The sequence below is a fragment of the Plecotus auritus genome (genome assembly GCF_963455305.1).
Source record: "Plecotus auritus genome assembly, chromosome: 2".
Lineage (NCBI taxonomy): Eukaryota > Metazoa > Chordata > Mammalia > Chiroptera > Vespertilionidae > Plecotus > Plecotus auritus.
Genome location: NC_137771.1, coordinates 7,417,197 through 7,436,065, shown reverse-complemented (window position 1 = coordinate 7,436,065; position 18,869 = coordinate 7,417,197). Strand labels below are relative to the sequence as shown.

The following is an 18,869-nucleotide window of genomic DNA, read 5'->3' as shown; positions in this document are numbered from 1 at the left end:
GTGAAATATCAATAAAATATATTTTTTTAAAAATACCTGTAAAACATTAACAGCTAACATTTGATGTATGCAGATATGGTCGTATCATGACAATAATACTGGACTTAAAAAATAAACACTTCAGTTTGGTCTCTCTCTTCCCTTGGAAACTCACTTATCCTTGGTCAGGGGAGAGAAGGGACCCAGGGGTGTAAAATGACCGGCCAGCCTCTCCCAACTGACCAGTCGGTCCAGAGGCACTGGCTGCTCTCGGGCCCGGGGCTCCTGCTGAGTGCTGCTGCTGCTCCACACCGAGCCTCTCCGCCTGGGCTGCCTTCCTGTGCCCTCTCGTCCCCGCCACTTCCTGTCCACGTGGCAAATATCTCCTTGGACGTCGAGGTTCCTTCCTCTGTGTAGGCCTCCCTTGCCCTGAGTAGAGAGGTCTGCCCCACCGAACCACAGACTTCTGTCCTAGCGCCTGGGACACTTTCTCCCTGAAGCATTAGTTATAGGACCTTCTCCCGGGCTAGACAGAGATCCTGGGGAGAGAGATCTGATTTAGACAGAGCCTGGCACCTTTAACTGTCCACATGCTGTTGTGGCCTTATTGTGTAGACACATGAACAGAGGAATATGAGGTTATGCTTCCTGCACACAGGTCTATATTCAGACAGTCTCGTGTGGCCTGGAGCCCCGTTAAATCACCACTAAGTGTGTGGGACGGGGACGAGCATTGCTGGGTCTCAGCCCACACTGTGGCGTGGAAGGGCGGTACAGCATCAACAAAAGACCTACAACAGAGGATGCTGTAGGAAAGCACTAGAGTGTGACTCAGATTCTCTGCAGCCTCTTGGAATACAGCCTCACACGGTGAATTCCTGCAAACATGCTATCGCACAGGGTCCAAGAATGAAGCCCACTGGACAGGCTCTGACCCAGACAGCCCAGGTTCATATCCCGCTCTTCGTAGCCTTGGGCAAGCTACTCAATTCCTCTGGGCCTCCATGTCCTTGTATATGAAGTGGGACTAGCACTTCACAGGGTCACTGTGAGGATGAAGCAGGCTGACCCACGTGAGACTAGAATAGTACCGGGCCAGGGGGAAGCAGTCAGTGAACAGAGCATTTTTAAAGATGCCACTGGCTACTAGCTCGAATGCAAATGCCCTTCAGTGTGCAGTCCTCTGTTTCTAATACAGCAATACTGAGGAATAAAGCTAATGAGGGTAATTAACATCTTTAACACTTCAAGCAAGGGTACACAAACATATTCCACAAGGCCAACCTGATTACTCCGCTGTAACTATTTCACAGACTGCACAGCGAAGAAGCCTCCTGGTCAGCTTGGACAACAGATTTTGTGAGACAAAAGGCAAGGAAATACAAAATTAACATTGTGGTCACTCCTTATCAGGACACAGACAAAGCAAGCTAGCCAGCAGTCCGGAATGAAGGAAACAGGTTGTTGGCTTGATTGGAATTTCCTAGCATTGTTACCATGTAGCACGAGATTACCCCAAATGTTTCTTTGCACACAGTTAAGTTTACGTGAAATGTATCAGAAATGAGATAGTTAGGGCTCTGGGTTTGTGTGTGAACAAAACTGCTTTCAAGAAATGTAGAAATGTATCATTACACGGCTGATTAAGAAAATGCCATAGATTTGAAGTTCCCTGGATCTATAAATAAGTTCATTCAGCGCTGGTTGGGGTGGGGTGGGAAATCTGCAGGCTAAATAAACAAAGGAGCAGGTAAACCAAACACAGGTGACCTTTTTTCTGAAGTGGGCGTGACTGTCAGATGAATTATACGCCACCACCACACAGCATTTTCAAGATAGTGCATGCTCTGACATTTCAAACCATGACACCACCACCTCAGCAGCTAAAACTGAAGAGCATCATGGCGTATTAGTTTACTTCATCCTCCCAGAAGTACCCCCACACACAGCTGGCAAGTGGATTTCCCAAGCAAAAGGGGAAAGCCTTGAACACACCACAAGCAGACACTTATTGCCCAGATGTGTCAAAGTGGGGAAAGAGGACAAAAGTCAAGCACAGCTGACCTAGTATTTCAAGAACAGGATGTCTCCAGGGAAAATGTGGCAAAATATGTCTTTGATGATAAATGTAATTCCACAAAACGAGCAGCTAAAAGCAATATAAGCAGCAGGCAGAATGAATGACAGCTTAAGGTTAGAAATAACCAAATGTCAGACGCGTCCATTTGTTTTCTTCTCTTCTGAGGGATAAAGAGAGGAATAAAGAATGTGCTGGAAATTTGGGGCATGTGCTCCAAACCTCCCCCCTCCACTGCTTTCTCTCTCTATTCCTCTTTGTAAAAGGCCTTTAATTAGCTCACATCCTCTCCTGACCAGGGCTCCCTAATCCATTCTGACACAGCCTGTTGGCCAGGCAGTGGGGACTGAGTGCAGGCCCTATTAGCCGGCTCCCAGCGGATCCCGCTGCTCTTATCTCTGCAGATGCCTGATGAGTTTGGTATCTTCCCTCCCAGGCCTCCTGGGAAGCCTCCCCAGCAGGTGCCCATTGGCAATAGTTTTGTGTTACAGGCCTGAATGAATGATCCCCGCAGGAGCTGCAGACTGTTTTCACAGACTCAGAAGGCAGTCAAAAGTCCACCGAGTGAACTTGAAATGACCCCAGCTGCAGAGTCACTGGCGGGTTCACCGGGAGGGCAGGCACGCTTTATTAAACAACTAATACTCTTCACAGATAACTTTCCGAAAAAGCAAAAGTGTTAACTCTTTACAATCTTGCTCTGGCAAGTGGAGGGGCTCTGACTGTTTGAACCCAGGTGCGGATTCTGGCCTGGAGGGGGGTCAGGCCAGGCACCATTTGGTCTGCTGCTTTGTTAAAGTGTTTCAGATTAAAGTAAAAAGGCAAAAAGGTGAAGGTTTCAGGCACCTATTCCAGTGAGGACAGTGACAGCCCGAAGCCAGGCCATCCCCGGCGCCATGCTGGAAGCCGGGACGCCCAGAGGCCCTGGCTCGCTCGCCCCTTTGCCCGCACACCACTGGGACACGCATGAGAAAAGGGTGACCAGGTCGTGAAGAAAGCGGCTAATCGAACCCCCATCACCAGCAGGGCCGGTGTGGAAATCATTTTGCTCATGGCAGCCAGAGGCAGCACAGTTAATTCCTTTTGAAGGAGGATTCAGAAAAGTCACAAGTTCAGATCAAAGTGTTCTTATAATCAAGTTCTTTCCAGCTTGCTGGACAGAGGGCAACAGAACATACCCAAATTTGCAGTGTTCACTGAGGGGTGGCCAGGGGCCTCTGCTTCCCTGGATTAAAATCAGTAAAAGGTCCACTTTTTCCTTTTCTTTCTCTCTTAACTCACAGACTGTACAAGGAACCCAATGACAATAATCATAATGGATAACATGCAGATAATCATATAAGCATTAGAAGAAATTTAAAGAATTCAATTTAACCAACAAAGTTACATTCATTTTGGCATCAACCAAAGACTGTCTATCAAAATTTTACCTCTATCCCATCTCACCAATTGCCCTCCAAATCTAATTTTGGAGGGCCTCCCCACTTATTTGGGGGAGATCCTGTCTTGTTTTCAGATGGGGTGCACTTGCCTGGGTTTATTCAGTGCAGGAGATTCTGCTGAAGGACGATGACATGCTTCAAAGGAGGCACACTCCCTGCCCATCCAGGGGAGCCACCCTTCACACAAAACACAGCTTCTGCTCCCCGAGGGCTTGCTGTATGCTGCACACAGGGCTTGGGGTGTGGACATGACTTAGTACCTGGTCCTCAGGAGCTCAGTCTCGTGTGAAGACCCGGATAAAGGATGCTGAGAGGAGGCACACTAATTGCGTCAGGGCTGTGGCCATGACTTCCTTCTCCCTCACCCCTAAAAGGACAAGAAGCAGGTACCCACAGCTGCTGGCTCTACTTCAAGGACAATAGCAGGCCTGTAGCCAGAGGCCTGAGTTCTTGTGCTGGCCCTGAGGCTAGTGAGCAGTGAGGACCTTACTGGGCCTCAGTTTCTCCATCTGCAACCTGAGGGGGCGAAACGCTGATCTTCAAGTTCCTTCCTAGATCTGTACCCCGAGTTTCCACTAAAGTACCCGATGGTGCTGAGGGCCCAGACTTGGGGCGAGTGGCTGCCACACTCGGCTGGAACAAGTGGGAAGGGTGTTAGGGCTGGGACCTCCCTTGGGAGGAACTCAAGATGGGTTTCAATGGAAAGACAGATTAGAGAGTTAAGATACCATATTAAATGTTATTAAAACAAGGTTTCTCACAGAACTCTTTTTTTTAAAAAAAATAAAACTTCAGTTAGACGCTGTTCACTATTGTGTTCTATCTTTTAAAGAAAAATAGTGGCAAATTCCTCCTTGTGTTTAATCTGAGATTTTTCGCTCTCCGTATAGCTCACTCATAAAGAGACCGTAATTTGTCTTGCCAGCTGACTTGGAACTGTGGCAATCCTGCCAACTTGCCTTGCTGCTGTGAGGGACACAGAGCCACGCAAGCGGCGGCAGGCCCCGAGGCAGGCTGACAGCATCTGTCCGGCTGCCCCCAACTCCCGCCCATCCCCCCACCCCCCGGCTTCGTTTCTCAGGGCCCGGGAGCCTGGAGGTCTGCAGGTCCCCTGAGGTCGTCCGGCCAACCTCTCCTGCACCTAGCACGCGACCGGGACGGGGAGGCCCTCTCTCGGAAGGAAGGCTTTCCACAGCTGTCTGCCCCGCAGGGAGCTCCTCTGAGAGGAAGGACGCTGCCTGGCAGGGAAAGCAGTGGGCTTAGCTGGGAGGCCTGGGAGCCAGCCCGACTGCATGATTTGGGCAAAACTATTCAACTCGTGTGACTGAATGTCCCACCACGAAACAGGAAGTGATTATCACACCTGCCCTGCTGGCCCCATGGGGACAATGCAAGGCAAAATAATCTTTTATTTAATTCCTGAGGGAAAATGGGTGCTTTCTAGAGCAGCAGTGAGGTCGATGGGTCAGCCGGGGTAGAGAGGGGCCTCGCCTTCATCTAAATAAGTCAGTTACCTTTGCTGTGACTCAATTTCTCCTTCTGTCAAGTGAAACTAATAACACTTGCATTCTTTAATGCATAAGTTGGGGAAAATTAAGCAACAATAGGAGCATGCCACAAGGTTGCATTTCTGTAAAGCTCCCGGGAGCTGTCAGTAGCTCTTCTTTCATTTTTTATTTTTTTATATTTTATTGATTTTTTACAGAGAGGAAGGGAGAAGAATAGAGAGCTAGAAACATCGATGAGAGAGAAACATCGATCAGCTGCCTCCTGCACACCTCCCACTGGGGATGTGCCCGCAACCAAGGTACGTGCCCTTGACCGGAATCGAACCTGGGACCCTTCAGTCCGCAGGCTGACGCTCTATCCACTGAGCCAAACCGGTTTCGGCAGTAGCTCTTCTTTCAGAACTGACTGGCATCCCCCTTGCCAATGTCCAAGTTACTGGTAAAAAAAATAACCTCGCTGGCCACAGCCTCCTGCTGGGAAACATCACAAAGGCCATAAAGCTGAAGCAATGGGCTGTTACTGGAAGTACATTCTGCTTAATTTTCATTTCAGTGAAAACACGGAAAGTTATTGCTTCCAAAACAATGTGTTCTTATATAAATTCAATAGCTTGCAGGAAAGGTTTACTTAAATATCTTCCTCTAATAAAGCAAACAGATATTTCCCATACATATTATTTTAATTCATCAGATTAAAAGATGTGCCCTAGCTGGTTTGGTTCGGTGGATAAGAGCGTTGGCCTGCGGACTGAAGGGTCCCGGGTTCAAGTCTGGTCAAGGGTATGTACCTTGGTTGCAGGCTCCTCCCTGGCCGAGGCAACCAATCAATGAGTTTCTCTCACATCGATATTCTCTCTGTCTTTCCCTCTCTCTTCCACTCTCTCTAAAAATCAATGGAAAAATATCCCTGGGTGAGGATTTAAAAAAAAAAGATGAATGAAAAGACTGGAGGAGGGTCAATTTCCCAAGGCTTCCTATATCTTAAGCAGAGCCCGGGCCTGATCCAATAATGCACACCTGTCCTCATTCAATCCACATCAATATCTTAGATCTGAGGGATGGGAGGGGCAGAGAAGAAATGGGACCTAAAAGTTAACCGCCTTCTCTATCTGCATTGCTACACATATAGTGTGATTTTGGATGTAATTCAGCTTATGTGTGGGAGGGAAGTCATGAACTTTTAAAAAGCATCTTGTTTATTTCACATAAAAGCCATAAAATAGCCAGACAATAAAGATAAATACAGCAGGTATTTCACTTATTTACCAACTATTTGTTGAATGTACAACATATGAAAATGATATACTGGATAAAGGAGAGTCCACATGGGCACAACCTGGATCACTTCAATTTTTCCTACAACAACCATTTATGGTTAGTCACGGGGGAAACTGGCAATAAAAATGACAGATAAGATCTTTGCCTTCTAGGAGCTTCAAGTCTCCCGCAGGATGCAGATGAATAAACAGACGACTGTGTGGTGCCTGCCTCTCAGCTCAAGGCCACCGCCTCCTTGAGGAACAGAATGGAGTGTTCCTCCTGGGGGCCCACAGCTCCTTATCTCACGGACTGGAAACCTCTACACAGATTCCAGCCCCAACACTTCTCTCTCTGTACCACGACTACTTACAAGTACTTCTTGTCCACCTGACCTGTTCCACCGCCCTCAAAAACACATTTAGGCCTTACTTTCCTAAGCCTCTGCCACAGTGCCTAGCGCCTAAGAGACACGGTTAAACGTTTGTGAAGGGCTATTTGAGATGTGCACAAAGGTTCCTTTCCAAGGAAAAATGCGGTCACTGCCTTAATGCGAGCACCAAGTGCCCTGGGAATTCAGAGTGGAGAGAACCGCCCAGGGCACCTGGGTGAGAGACCTTACAGATTTGGAGCCATTGGCCAGAGATGGGGAGAAGGGCATTCCAAACGCAGGTAAAATTATGAGCAAAAGAGCAAAGGTGCAAGAGAGCCGCACGGCTCGGGACACAGGAAGTGACCGGATGGGCAGCTTCCTGCCACTTTCTCTTCATCCTTTCCTTGCCTTCCCCAACTTGGCTCCTAGTTTTTGAGCTTATCCCAACCTCCTCATGTGCCCACCTAGGACATTTCCCTACGAACTGGCACAGGAGGACTTTCCCACTGGGATTTATAGGAAAGGAAGAAAGAGATGCCGTCTTTCCCATTTGCCTGTTTGAGGCTGGGGATTCCCAGATAATAAAGATGATTCAAAAAGCCTAGAAAATCAGTTGGAAAATTGCAAAGTCCAGCACGGAGGAGTTAAATTTGGAAACGAATGGGAAGCTGTTTGAGCTGTACTTGTAAATGGTGCTGTTTCTTTTTTTTTTTAAAATATATTTTATTGGTTTTTCACAGAGAGGAAGGGAGAGGGACAGAGAGTTAGAAACATTGATGAGAGAGAAACATCAATCAGCTGCCTCTTGCACACTCCCCACTGGGGATGTGCCCACAACCAAGGTACATGCCCTTGACCGGAATCGAACCTGGGACCTTTCAGTCCGCAGGCCGACGCTCTATCCACACCAGTTAGGGCAATGGTGTTGTTCCTAACTGCTTGTGTTTTGCCTCTAGAGCTGGGGGTTTGGTGGAGAACTACATCTGAAAGGCTGGGGGAAACATACAGGCAGACTCCCAAACTCACTTTGTTCTAAAATTTCTGGCTCCCACATTCACTCATGATTAAACTTCAGGTCAAGGTAACTGGGCATCCCAAGTCCCACTTTTCTCACCTATAAAACGGAGCTGACACCTCCTTTCTCACAGAGTCCATGTGACAATGAGGCAGATGGAAAGCACCTCGTCCACCCCTGACACAGAGCAGCTGCTCCATGAAGGATGCCAGGTCTTTCATCCACAGCCCTTCCTGACTTATAAGCATGTTTTTGACCAAGAAATCCCTTCTCTCTCCTAAGAAAACACTTTGATTTAGCTTTTCCTCAAAATGGAAAGAGACTTATAGAGATAACTAGAGGCCCAGTGCATGAAATTTGTGCAAGGGGGGGTTCCCCTCAGCCCAGCCTGCACCCTCTCCAATCTGGGACCCCTCGGGGGATGTCCGACTGCCGGTTTAAGCCCAATCCCAGAGATCTGGCCTAAACTGGCAGTCGGACATCCCTCTCACAATCCGGGACCACTGGCGCCTGGTCGCCCCCAACTACCCCCCTCTACTGGCCTGGTCCCCCCCTGCTGGCCTTGTTGCCCCACGCAGCCTGCTGTTCAATCGTTACTGTTATTGTGACGGCGTCCCGGACAATTTGCATATTCCTTTATTACTAGTATAGATTATAGGGAAGAAAAAAGAAAGGAAAATAGAAAGGACCTTCCAAACAGTGTTTTGATGTTTCACTGCCAAAAGAGAGTTTGAATTGCCCTTCAGATGTTCATAAAAAGGGGTTATAGTTCACCTCGCCTTAAGGTTGTCACAGTTTTTCAGGAAAGGCCAAGTACTGCTATGGGTAATATTACAGTGCCTAAAAGGGATGCGGTGCCACACCCTGGGGTAACCGGCCAACCTAAGAAAGCCTGAACTGATTGTTCTTCTCACCGTGTTTTCACCAGGGTAGAGAACCGCTACTCTTTGGGGGACACAAATATTTCCCATCTTTTCAATTTAGCAACTGGACATACTTTCCCACCAAGCAGAGTGCAGTTTTGGGATATAAAGTGAATTCCTCTGAAACAAGATGTTCCATCTACGAAGATGACTTAAGGACCTGATTTTTAACTGAGCTACTATTAAGAAGTGAAGAAAAGTTTTAAATTTTTCCCATCTTTCTGTTTCAAAAATAGAGCTTCAGTGGTGTCGGCCCTGCTCCTTGACTTCTGGCTGAGCTGTCTGGTTAGGGTGGAAAGAAGGGAAAGCGAGGCCTGTCCACCGAATCCTCAGAAGCAAGGCTGCTGCACTGGGTGGGTGGGGCAGCCTGGGAACTCTGGTCACGAATGTGATTCTCATGCCACCACTCAACTCCCACCCTCCCTTCCCCGCCCAGCACACTCCCACTTCCCACAGATAGTTGAGATATGACCAAGTTAGGATGGGTCACTGATGGGTCATTTGGCATCTAAAACTTGCCTCTAACCTAAAGGAGCTCAGATTAAAGGAATCATTTTAGTACTCAAGGTTATCAGAGGAAAATAAAACAAATTCTGTTGCCAAGAATTTGAGTCATTTCTCCAGATACGACAACGCGAAGGCACCTCCTCTTGGCTGGAAAAAGAAATCCCTTGGGTGACTTATTTAAGATCAAAGTCTTTTTGAAAAGAGAAAACTCTACATTCTCTAAGGGATAGATTACTGTCTGAAGTGAATTTCATTTAACACAAAGTTTTGTGCCAACTTAAATACACTAAAAACCCCAATGCTTATAAGAAGGCATTCACCTATTGCTTGCTTATAGGTACATGGAAAAGCTATTATGGGGATAATCAGCTCAACTATAAAATCGAGCAGCCATACATAATGACAAAAACAGATACAAGTCATAAATTGCCTTTTCCCCCGCAGAATCCACACAGGCAGGCACTCAGAGCATTCTTCTGTGCAAAGATAAAACTTGTGCCTTGACTAAGCAGGGCTTTTAGTCTTGTTTGAGCCTGTAAATACGCTCCCTGCAAGACAAACACAAACAAATGCTGTTTCTTAAACAAAAGGCAGATGGACCCCTCTGCCCTCAAGAAGGTCACAGTACACACGACAGGAGGTTGGCCCATGGCAGGGCTGGCGGAGGCTCTCGGGAGCAGGGACACGGAAGTCAGTTCCCGCGGATGGCCGCTATTCCCTGAAGGGAGGCAGCTCCCCCGCATACCGTGCCCCAAATAGAGACGAACGCAATCCAACAAAATATTATCTAAAGTCCGAGCTAGGTTTTCCACTGAACTGTCTGAACAGTCTCGATTTCTCCCTCCCTATTTCCCTTTCGCACTTAACTTGCTTGTACTTATCGTCAGACAGTTTTCCTAAAAGCTATGAAAGTTCATCCTGAGACCAGGCAGGGCTTTGGTTGTTGGCTTTTTGTTTTTCTTATTGTTGTTTTTATGGTTTTTGTTTTGTTTTGTTTTTAAATATATTTTATTGATTTGTTACAGAGAGGAAGGGAGAGGGATAGAGAGCTAGAAACATCGATGAGAGAGAAACATCGATCAGCTGCCTCCTGCACACCTCCCACTGCGGATGTGCCTGCAACCAAGGTACATGCCCTTGACCGGAATTGAACCTGGGACCCTTCAGTCCGCAGGCCGATGCTCTATCCACTGAGCCAAACCGGTTTCGGCTGTTTTTATGTTTTAATATAAAGAGACTTGTCTAGAACAAACAAAGCAGTTAGCAATGTGTATCTAAAGTGTAACTGAAGCCCAGAATCAAGACTCTAGTGCAAACGATCAGGTCTGGGTTCTGCAGTGACCTGGCTGACCTTGGGCAGCTCACTAACCTCTCTGGCCTTAGTTTTTTCATTTATATAATGGGGCTCATACCACCTACCCTATCTGCTGACCAGGTAATTTTGATGACCAAATGATGCCACACGAGTCAAACTATGCTTGCAATCACCAAGGTTCTAGGAAGAACCTATCTGCCTAAAAGGAGATGGTGATGGTCAAGACAACCCAACATAAGAATGAGCACAATTACCACCATTTCTTGACACAAGCGATGTGGTAGCAGTCACCTTGCCAGCTAACAAAGTGATGTCAAATCATAAGCTTCTGGTGGGAAGTTAGCAGTAATTAATTTTTTATATTCCCTATAGTGCATGGAAGAAAGCCTTATATAAACAAAGGAAATACATTATATAGGGGGGGGGAAAGGCCTCTAGAATTAGCTAAACTTGGTTTCAAATCCATCTTGCCATTTCTAGTTGTATGATCTTGACAAAATTATTTAATTTCTCCAAGTCTCATCTTCCTGGTCTGAAGACGACATTAGCACACATATTACACCCAATGAATGAACGTAACGGATTTACCACAAGGGCTGACAAATAGGTGTTCAATAAATATTTACAAATTAGTACGTGTTCCATAGTGAAGAAGGGTGTTCAGCCCTGTTCATTCATCTTTTTCCTACTAATGCTGTTTATATCAAGAAATATTAGGTCTTTATCCAGTTCATAACTAATAAAACTTACTAAAAACAATAAAACAATTAACTACATAGAATAAAATATATTAAGTAAAAACCAACAGAAAGTTCACATTGTCTTGACAAAAATTTAGATCTGCAGAATTTGAGCTGGGAATTTGGGCTCGTTAGAAATAAATGCCATAAAGCAAAAGAGAGAAATAAACCTACTATACTGGCCCATACCACCGCAAAAGTTATCAGTAATATGAACATGCAGTGAATAATGAACCATGAATTCTATTTTCCATGAACAACAATTGACTTTGATGAAAATGATTTCGGTTAAAAATAGGGAAAATTATTAAAATATTTGCATTCATAAGCACAGAGTCAAAATGTAGCTGGGATCAAAAAAGTACCCGGGATCAAAAGCATCCTATATGGCCTTGATAATGACACAAAGAGAAAATGGGAAGCAGCACAGAACAGAGCAGAGGTCCCGTGATGATCAAAAGTGCTTCTCTCCTTTGCTGGAAGAAATTAAGTCTGCTGCTGGCTTTCTTCCCTTAGGAAGACCAGGTGACAGCTGTAGAGAGCAAACCCTGAGTTTCTACAGGGGCAGCGAAGAGAATGGGATCATTTGCTCTATTGTTAACAGCTGAGGTTTTCCTAGTTTGAAAAGAACTTGTATTTTTTTAGAACTATGTAATTTTCCTGCAAGTATAAGAAAATATTACACAATAATTACAGACAGAAGGAGAATTGGAGTCTATATAAGAGAGGGAATTTGTTCAATGGGCGTCTCCCCAGTTCTCTGGCTTTGAAAGAGGTCAGAGGGGCCTGCAGGTAGTCACATGACACCCAGCTAGGAAAATTCATGCTGCAGGGAGGAGCTGTTTCTCTGACAGGGTTTTAGGATTTGAAATGCTGTGCTTTTATTAAGTAAGTCATATGCCATGAAAGGATTTCAGGAGTGGCGGGTTTGCCATGGCCTTAGGAATGGGGTCAGATCTTTGAGGTTCTACTCAAAGGGTTGGAGTCATTTTTCCAAGATCCAGGCAAGCGAGTTGTGGGACAGAGGCAGGCCCCCAGCATGGTGGCTAATCCCTGGGTCCTATCATCTTAGAGCCGGAATCCTGAACCTGATTTCTGAGGGTTGGGGAATGAAAGGAAAAGGATAAGAGAAATAAAGGGCACCGATTATTTTCTTGCTATATTTCCTTGAGGCTAATATTAAATAAATTAAGTAACTGTTTATGCAATGAGGACTTCATTATGTGAGACCTGAAATTAAGCAACTAGACAGTAAAATTAAAAACTTGCTGTGAGTAATTCACAACATCTATCCAAGATAACTAAGACCTGCAGGTCTATTACCTTCTTAAGTGGCAGAATGAATTCCCTCTTAACTTCTCACTAGATTTTCACATACTTCATCTCTTTTTGCTCCTCTGGTCAGAGGGCCAGGGGAAATGACCATCACCTTTTCACAGGTTAAAAAATAGCTTTCAAGATTAATAGAGAAAGGGATTCTTTAAAGCAAGGGTGGGGAATGTCCAGCCTATAAGGTCCACAAAATCATTTGGTCTGGCCCTGCCAAGGCATTGGGGAGTTAATTAAATGTTTGAGTTAATTAAATGTTTGACCAAATACAGCAGGCTAATTTTTGTTGATAATTTTGTATGGCCCGAGAATGATGTTATAAATATCCAAATGGCCCTTGGCAGAAAAAAGGTTCCCCACCCCTGATTTAAAGGGAGGAATGGGACTGGAACTCATCAGCCCTAAGCTCCCCTTAACACACAACCCTATGTCTACCAGAATGACAATTTTGGGGGAGGCATGAACCTCTCCGAGAATCTAATAAAAACTTTAGATACCTGCTCAGGAAATAAATTAAATAAATAAATAAATAAATAAATAAATAAATAAATAAATAAATAAAATACACACACACACATATACATACATATATACATACATATATATAATATTTATAATTAATTTCAAGAGGTTTATGAGTTTCTCCACTCCACTCAAAGCCCATGGAAGCAAAGTCAGAGCCCTCTAGTCTGCGCAGCCCTGTGGGGCTGGCTGGCTGCTGGGGCTCTGTGAGGTGCAGTCCCGTGTTCTCTGACCCCTTTCTTTAATCACAGCAACCTAGGCACTCTATAAAGGAATACTTCCCACAGGCCAACAGTTGATTATTGTGGTCATTTGCACTTCCTTAAACTCCTCTTGTATACACAGAAAAGCAAACACAACATTCCCCAAAGCAACATTAAAGGTCTGATTTCAACCCACAACACTACAAGAAAATGGAGATCTTTAGCCACACTCCATACGTGCAGAATCACCGATCACTTGAATTGGTATTTAGTCAATGGCCCTGGCTTTTGGAGCTGTCATTTCTGATATGAAGTAGTAACTTTAAGTCTCTTTGCTTTCTTATCTTAGAGATATATGGACTAATTTTTATAACACATCCAGGGATCTTGGTATCAAGATAAATTACACAGCAATTCCTCTGAGTAGCAGCCGGTGGCGCCAATAGTGACTAGCTTACTAAAGACAAGAGAACTACATGCAGAAGGACCCACCCACCTGGGAAGCCAACTTCCCATTCGAGGGCCCTTGGGGCCTGGAAAGCAGTACCTTTATGCAAACCCACCAACAATACAAAGCATGAAACCCAATAAAATGCATGACATTGTCACCAGGCCCTCGGACAGGTTTGGGAGTGAAGACAGGGTAAGGCATACTCTGCCCTCTCTTTCTGCTTCAGTTATATTCTCATGCTGACTCTTAAGCTTCAGAGAGTTCCAGGGGAAACAAGAACCAGAAAACCAACGAGACTTCCATAAACGAGAGAGGGCCGACCTTTTTCCTCGGGATGCAGCGGAGGAACTCTGGGAAAGCCCACAGGGCTTACCTATGCAGAGTCTCCAACTTCTTCCTTCACATCCAAAGGTTAACTACGGAGGGTTCCTAAGAGCCACACTGGCCCAGATGGAGCGCGAATCTCTGCTCTCTGTGCCTGAGGCCTCCTCCTCTATAGACTGTAACGCACTGGCTTTCATTTCACGGGTATTAATAGTTTCCTGGTGGCTACAGTCTGAACGTTTTACATTCAAAGTGAAGCCCATTTCTCCTGTTCAGTCTACATTTTTTATGACACCATATCTCCTTTTATTCTCACAGAAAGCCAGTAAAGGTGCATTTCTATTCCAGGTTGAGCAAGGCCTCTTAGTAAACCGCAGCGCATTTATTTTCCAAATTAAAGCAAAGCCCAGGGATACAAAGAAATTATAAAACCAAGGAGACTTGCTATGCTGATTAGAATTCAATGAAATTAAATAAAATCTTTAAACTGGCACTTACAACTAAACACTCACATGCACCTGTCCACATCGCCGGTGGGAGTCTGTGCCACGACGGAGCAGTTCTGTGCTACCGTCAGGTGAAGGTCCAAGGGCAGCGCAAGAAATGGTTCAAGGCTGGAAGGTGTGTGCTCATTCGACTCTGAACCCGAGTCTATTTCCAAACATGATTACAAAATCTCTTTCTCCCGTTCTCCAAAAGCCAGAGTGTTGCCTATTTTGAACCACAAATCAAACTATACACTTTCGGGCTGGTTTAATAGAACTATAGTATTGAAAAAACTGATCAGCTCTAGAAAATAGTTTGGAAAATAGGAATACATTCCCAGCTTCCACACATTACCAAGAAGGCTGTGCAATATAGGGATGCCACCAACTCCTCTTCCTTACCTGCTCTTCAGGATAAATTCCTACATGGTGTCGTTAGCGTCTCCTCCGGGAGAGCCACTTTTACACCTGGTGGCCAAGGCACCTAGGGTTTCCCGACAACAAACGCTCTACAATAAATGAGCAGAGGGCACAGGAGCTCTCCAACCTGCTCACTCGTGAAAAGGTCAATCTCTAGAAGAAGTCTGTTTAGTTGACAGGAAGGGGAGGAGAACTGAGACCTTTAGTGCCTTTTGTCTATTGTCCAATACCAACCTCCTTTCAACTGCCGGCACCTTTCCCAGCTTCACACGTAAAATCCGCTCCTGCCCAAAAGTAACTGCAACAGCAAAACGTCCACCAAACAAGAGGCCAGTGAACGAAGAGCTGCCGAGACAGCAAGGTTAGAGGATCGCCCCGCTGTCCTGCTGCTGAATGCAGACAACTCAAAGGGTCGCTGCGTTCTAGAAGGCCATATTTCAGTTTGGACTTCATCGTGTAAGCTGGGAGGAGGAACTGGGCGATTCCGGACAGGGAAATGGCACCATCAAATCCCACGTGTTCAAGTTCACTCTGGTGGCTCTGGAAGGTGCAGTGAAGTCCAGGGGCAGGAGGACTGCAGTGGCCCAGGGGAGACACCAGAGTCTGGACGAAGGCAGTGGTGATGGGGAGAAGGAACAGGAGGTATTTCAGGGGCGCACACAGTGGCCGGTGCCAGGTTATCAGAGGTGAGGGGAAGACAGAGTACATGAAGCAAGGACCATGTATGTGACTTCTCACAACCTCGTACTGTCCGAGAAATGACAGAAATGCAGAGGACTCACGTGGCTGATGACAATGGAATGTCACCTCTATTTCCTTACCTTGGCAGCAGAGTTAGATACTCCATGGGTAACGTTTCGGATAAGGCCTCCAACATTTCCATACTTTATCAGTCCAGTGACCCCTTCAGAAACGTCATTCAAAAGCCCCATGGGATTGCCAAGGAAGTCCACCGACCCCAGGATCCGCGCTGCCTGGCTGAGGAGTTCCTGTCACATGGAGGAAGGAGACAAGAAGAAGAGCAGCCCCTGTTTATACTGCAGACAGTGTCCCAGGCACAGAGGTTGACATCAGCCTTGACCTCCATGCCCATCAACACCAACAACCGCCTTTCCATTCTCACCAACTACAAGCTCCTGCCCTTTCACAAGCCCCACCTAAACTTCTCCCAAATGCACATATCCCAGGGGTTGCCTCCAATACTCATACATTTCCCTTAAAAATATTCCTCAAAGCCATTCAGAAGAATAAAAAAGGTATGAAGCAGGAAAGCTTCTTTACACATATTTACATTAGTATGTACTCGATAGTCCCCTTTCCATTGTTCCCACAAATAGGGAATTAATCAGCAGCAGAGAGAATGTGAAAAGTGAGGGAGGAGGGAAGATCTGGGGTCCCTCATGATCCAGGCCCCAAAGAGGACACATTCAGACCTATCAAGAACCCCTCCATTTTCTGTGCACCTCCACCGCCCGGGTCCCGGTTCTGGGGACACCTGCCCTATCACTGTCCTTACAGCTCAGTGGAATTATCACCAATTAGGAAGAGCAAGGGAGGAAACAGAAGGAAAGGAGGGAAATGGGGAGGAGGAGGGAAGGAAGCAAGAAGAGGGCATCTTTTGACTTGGACAGCGAATACGTTTGATACGACCATGACCTATCTATTCGTTGAGGAGTACGCCTTGGCTTTATGTTTTGGTCTTTGCAGCCTGGATAATAAGTACAAATGGAAAATGAACAACTTGATAAAAAACTTTTTCTTTTTTTAAGTTCAACTCTAGGGCAGGATCTCACAGGCTCTAATCACATCGGTGCGGTTGTTGAAAGGAGGCCCATGCCTGGTAAGTAAAGAGTTCACAGCATTTTGTGTTATCATCGAAGCATCAGTTAAAGTCTTGAGAGTTGTGACTAATCTCGTGGAAGCCCCTGAGGCTGGTTCTGAAGGACCAGACTCATGGCTCATAAATCAAATGCGCTGTTTCGGGGTTTTCATGATGTGTACAGGCTTCGCGGGCTATGACCTGACCCATAACTCAACAATCTCAGCTGAAATGTGGGTTCTCAATAGTCAGGTCTTAGTAGCCAAAGTTCCCAAACAGCTAAAACAAACATCCTGCTTATGCTCCAGCCACGAGACCCCTCTCCAAAGCTCACCTCCTGGAAATGTTTGAGGATGTCATTGATGATGAACTCCTTGGTCTCATAGGGATGGACCCGAGTGAATGGATCCAGATTAATCACAGCATCTTCAAACCGAATCAATGGAAATCCCAAGGTACTTTTCAGAGCCTAGTTAGGGAAGAAAGGAAAGGACACAGTTAGGCTATATGACGGCCTTCCAGGGCACTTAATTCTGGATTCCATGAGAGTTACAAGTCATGTCAACTTTCCCACGGGAGTAGGGTTCTGATATTTATAAGCAAGAGATTTCCCTGTAATTGTAAAAGTAAAATATGAGGGGAAAATATAGTATATGTATCACCCAAAGTAACATGTATCGCAGCATAATTCTTTCTGATGTTTTGTATCTGTATGTTTGTCATGTTTTACTTTTTGACTGAAGTATACCAAACATACAGAAAGATGTACTGATCAAATGTACAGGTCAACGACTTTCCCAAAGTGAACACAACCGTGGAACCATCCACACTAGAAAACAGATTATTATCTCCACCCTAGAAGCACCCCCTCCCCATCTTCGGACTGCCAGTCACTACTCCCACTGCCCCTAAGTCACCACTAATCTGACTTCTATTACAGCAGATTAGTTTTTCCTGCTCTGAATTTTATAAAAATAAAATCATCCGTCTGTACATTGTTATATATGGCTTCTCACAGTCAACATTGAGTTTGTGCGATTCACTAGGTTGCTGCACATAGCTGCACTTTACTTTTATTCTGCACTGTATTCTAATGTATGAATAGAACACTATGTAATCATTGCTGTTGATGAACAGTTGTGTTACCTCAAATTTTTTGCTATTATGAATAATTCTGCTCTGAGCCTACTTGAATATGTCTTTTGGGGCACATTTGTACGCATTTTTCTTGCTATATACCTGGGAGCAGAATGGCTGGGTCATAAAGAATGTATAAAACAAACACACAAAACAGAAACAGACTCAGAGATACAGAAAACAGACTGATAACTGTTAGAGAAAAGGGTATGGGGCTGGGTGAAAAAGTTGAAGGAAATAAGCAAAACCAACCAAACAACAAAAATCAGACACACACAGCAGTATGGTGATTACCAGGCGGAAAGAGGGGTGGGGGAAGTAGAAGAGGATAAAGAGGGGATAAATGGTGACAGAAGGAGAATGACTTGGGGTGGTGAACACACAATCTATACTAATAAAAGCCTAGGTGGCCCTCGGGTGCCACGTCACCACAAGATGGCCGCGCACACAGCAGAGGTGGGGCCCAGCGGCTGCTCCACATGGTGAGACCTGGGGGTCCCACGGCTCCATGCAGTGCGGAGGAGGCCAGTCCCAGCAGAAGAGGCAGGTCGCGGCACGGAAGGGCAGTTGGGGGCGATCAGGCCAGCAGGGGAGGGCAGTTGTGGGCGATCAGGCCGGCAGGGGAGGGCAGTTGTGGGCGATTGGGCTTGCAGGGGAGGGCAGTTGGGCGTGATCAGGCTGGCAGGAAGAAGCGGTTAGGGCCAATCAGGCAGGCAGGCAGGCGAGCGGTTAGGGCCAGCGGTCCCAGATTGCTGGTTTAGGCCCGATCCCTGAGGGATCACTAGTATAATATACAGATGATGTATTATACAATTGTACACTTAAAGCCTTTATACTGTTATTAACCAACTAGTGGCCCGGTGCACAAAATTCGTGCATGGGGGGGGGTTCCCTCAGCCCAGCCTGCACCCTCTCCAATCGGGGACCCTTTGGGGGGTGTCTAACTGCTGATCTATGCTCCCAATCCTGTGGGATCAGGCCTAAACCGGCAGTTGGACATCCCTCTCGCAATCTGGGACTGCTGGATCCTAACTGCTCACCTG

The 18,869-nt window shown here is 45.9% G+C and overlaps 1 protein-coding gene across 6 annotated transcripts in view; it reads right to left on the bottom strand.

Moving 5' to 3' along the window:
• VPS13D (vacuolar protein sorting 13 homolog D) overlaps positions 1-18,869 on the bottom strand; it is a 227,983-nt gene that overhangs the window by 62,848 nt on the left and 146,266 nt on the right. For all 6 annotated transcript variants that reach the window (XM_080653615.1, XM_080653616.1, XM_080653617.1 and 3 more), the window contains 2 exons: positions 17,024-17,158; positions 15,692-15,859 (listed from right to left, as the gene is read on the bottom strand). In XM_080653615.1, coding sequence (XP_080509741.1) covers positions 15,692-15,859; positions 17,024-17,158 — 303 coding nt within the window. The remainder of the gene's footprint in view (positions 1-15,691; positions 15,860-17,023; positions 17,159-18,869) is intronic.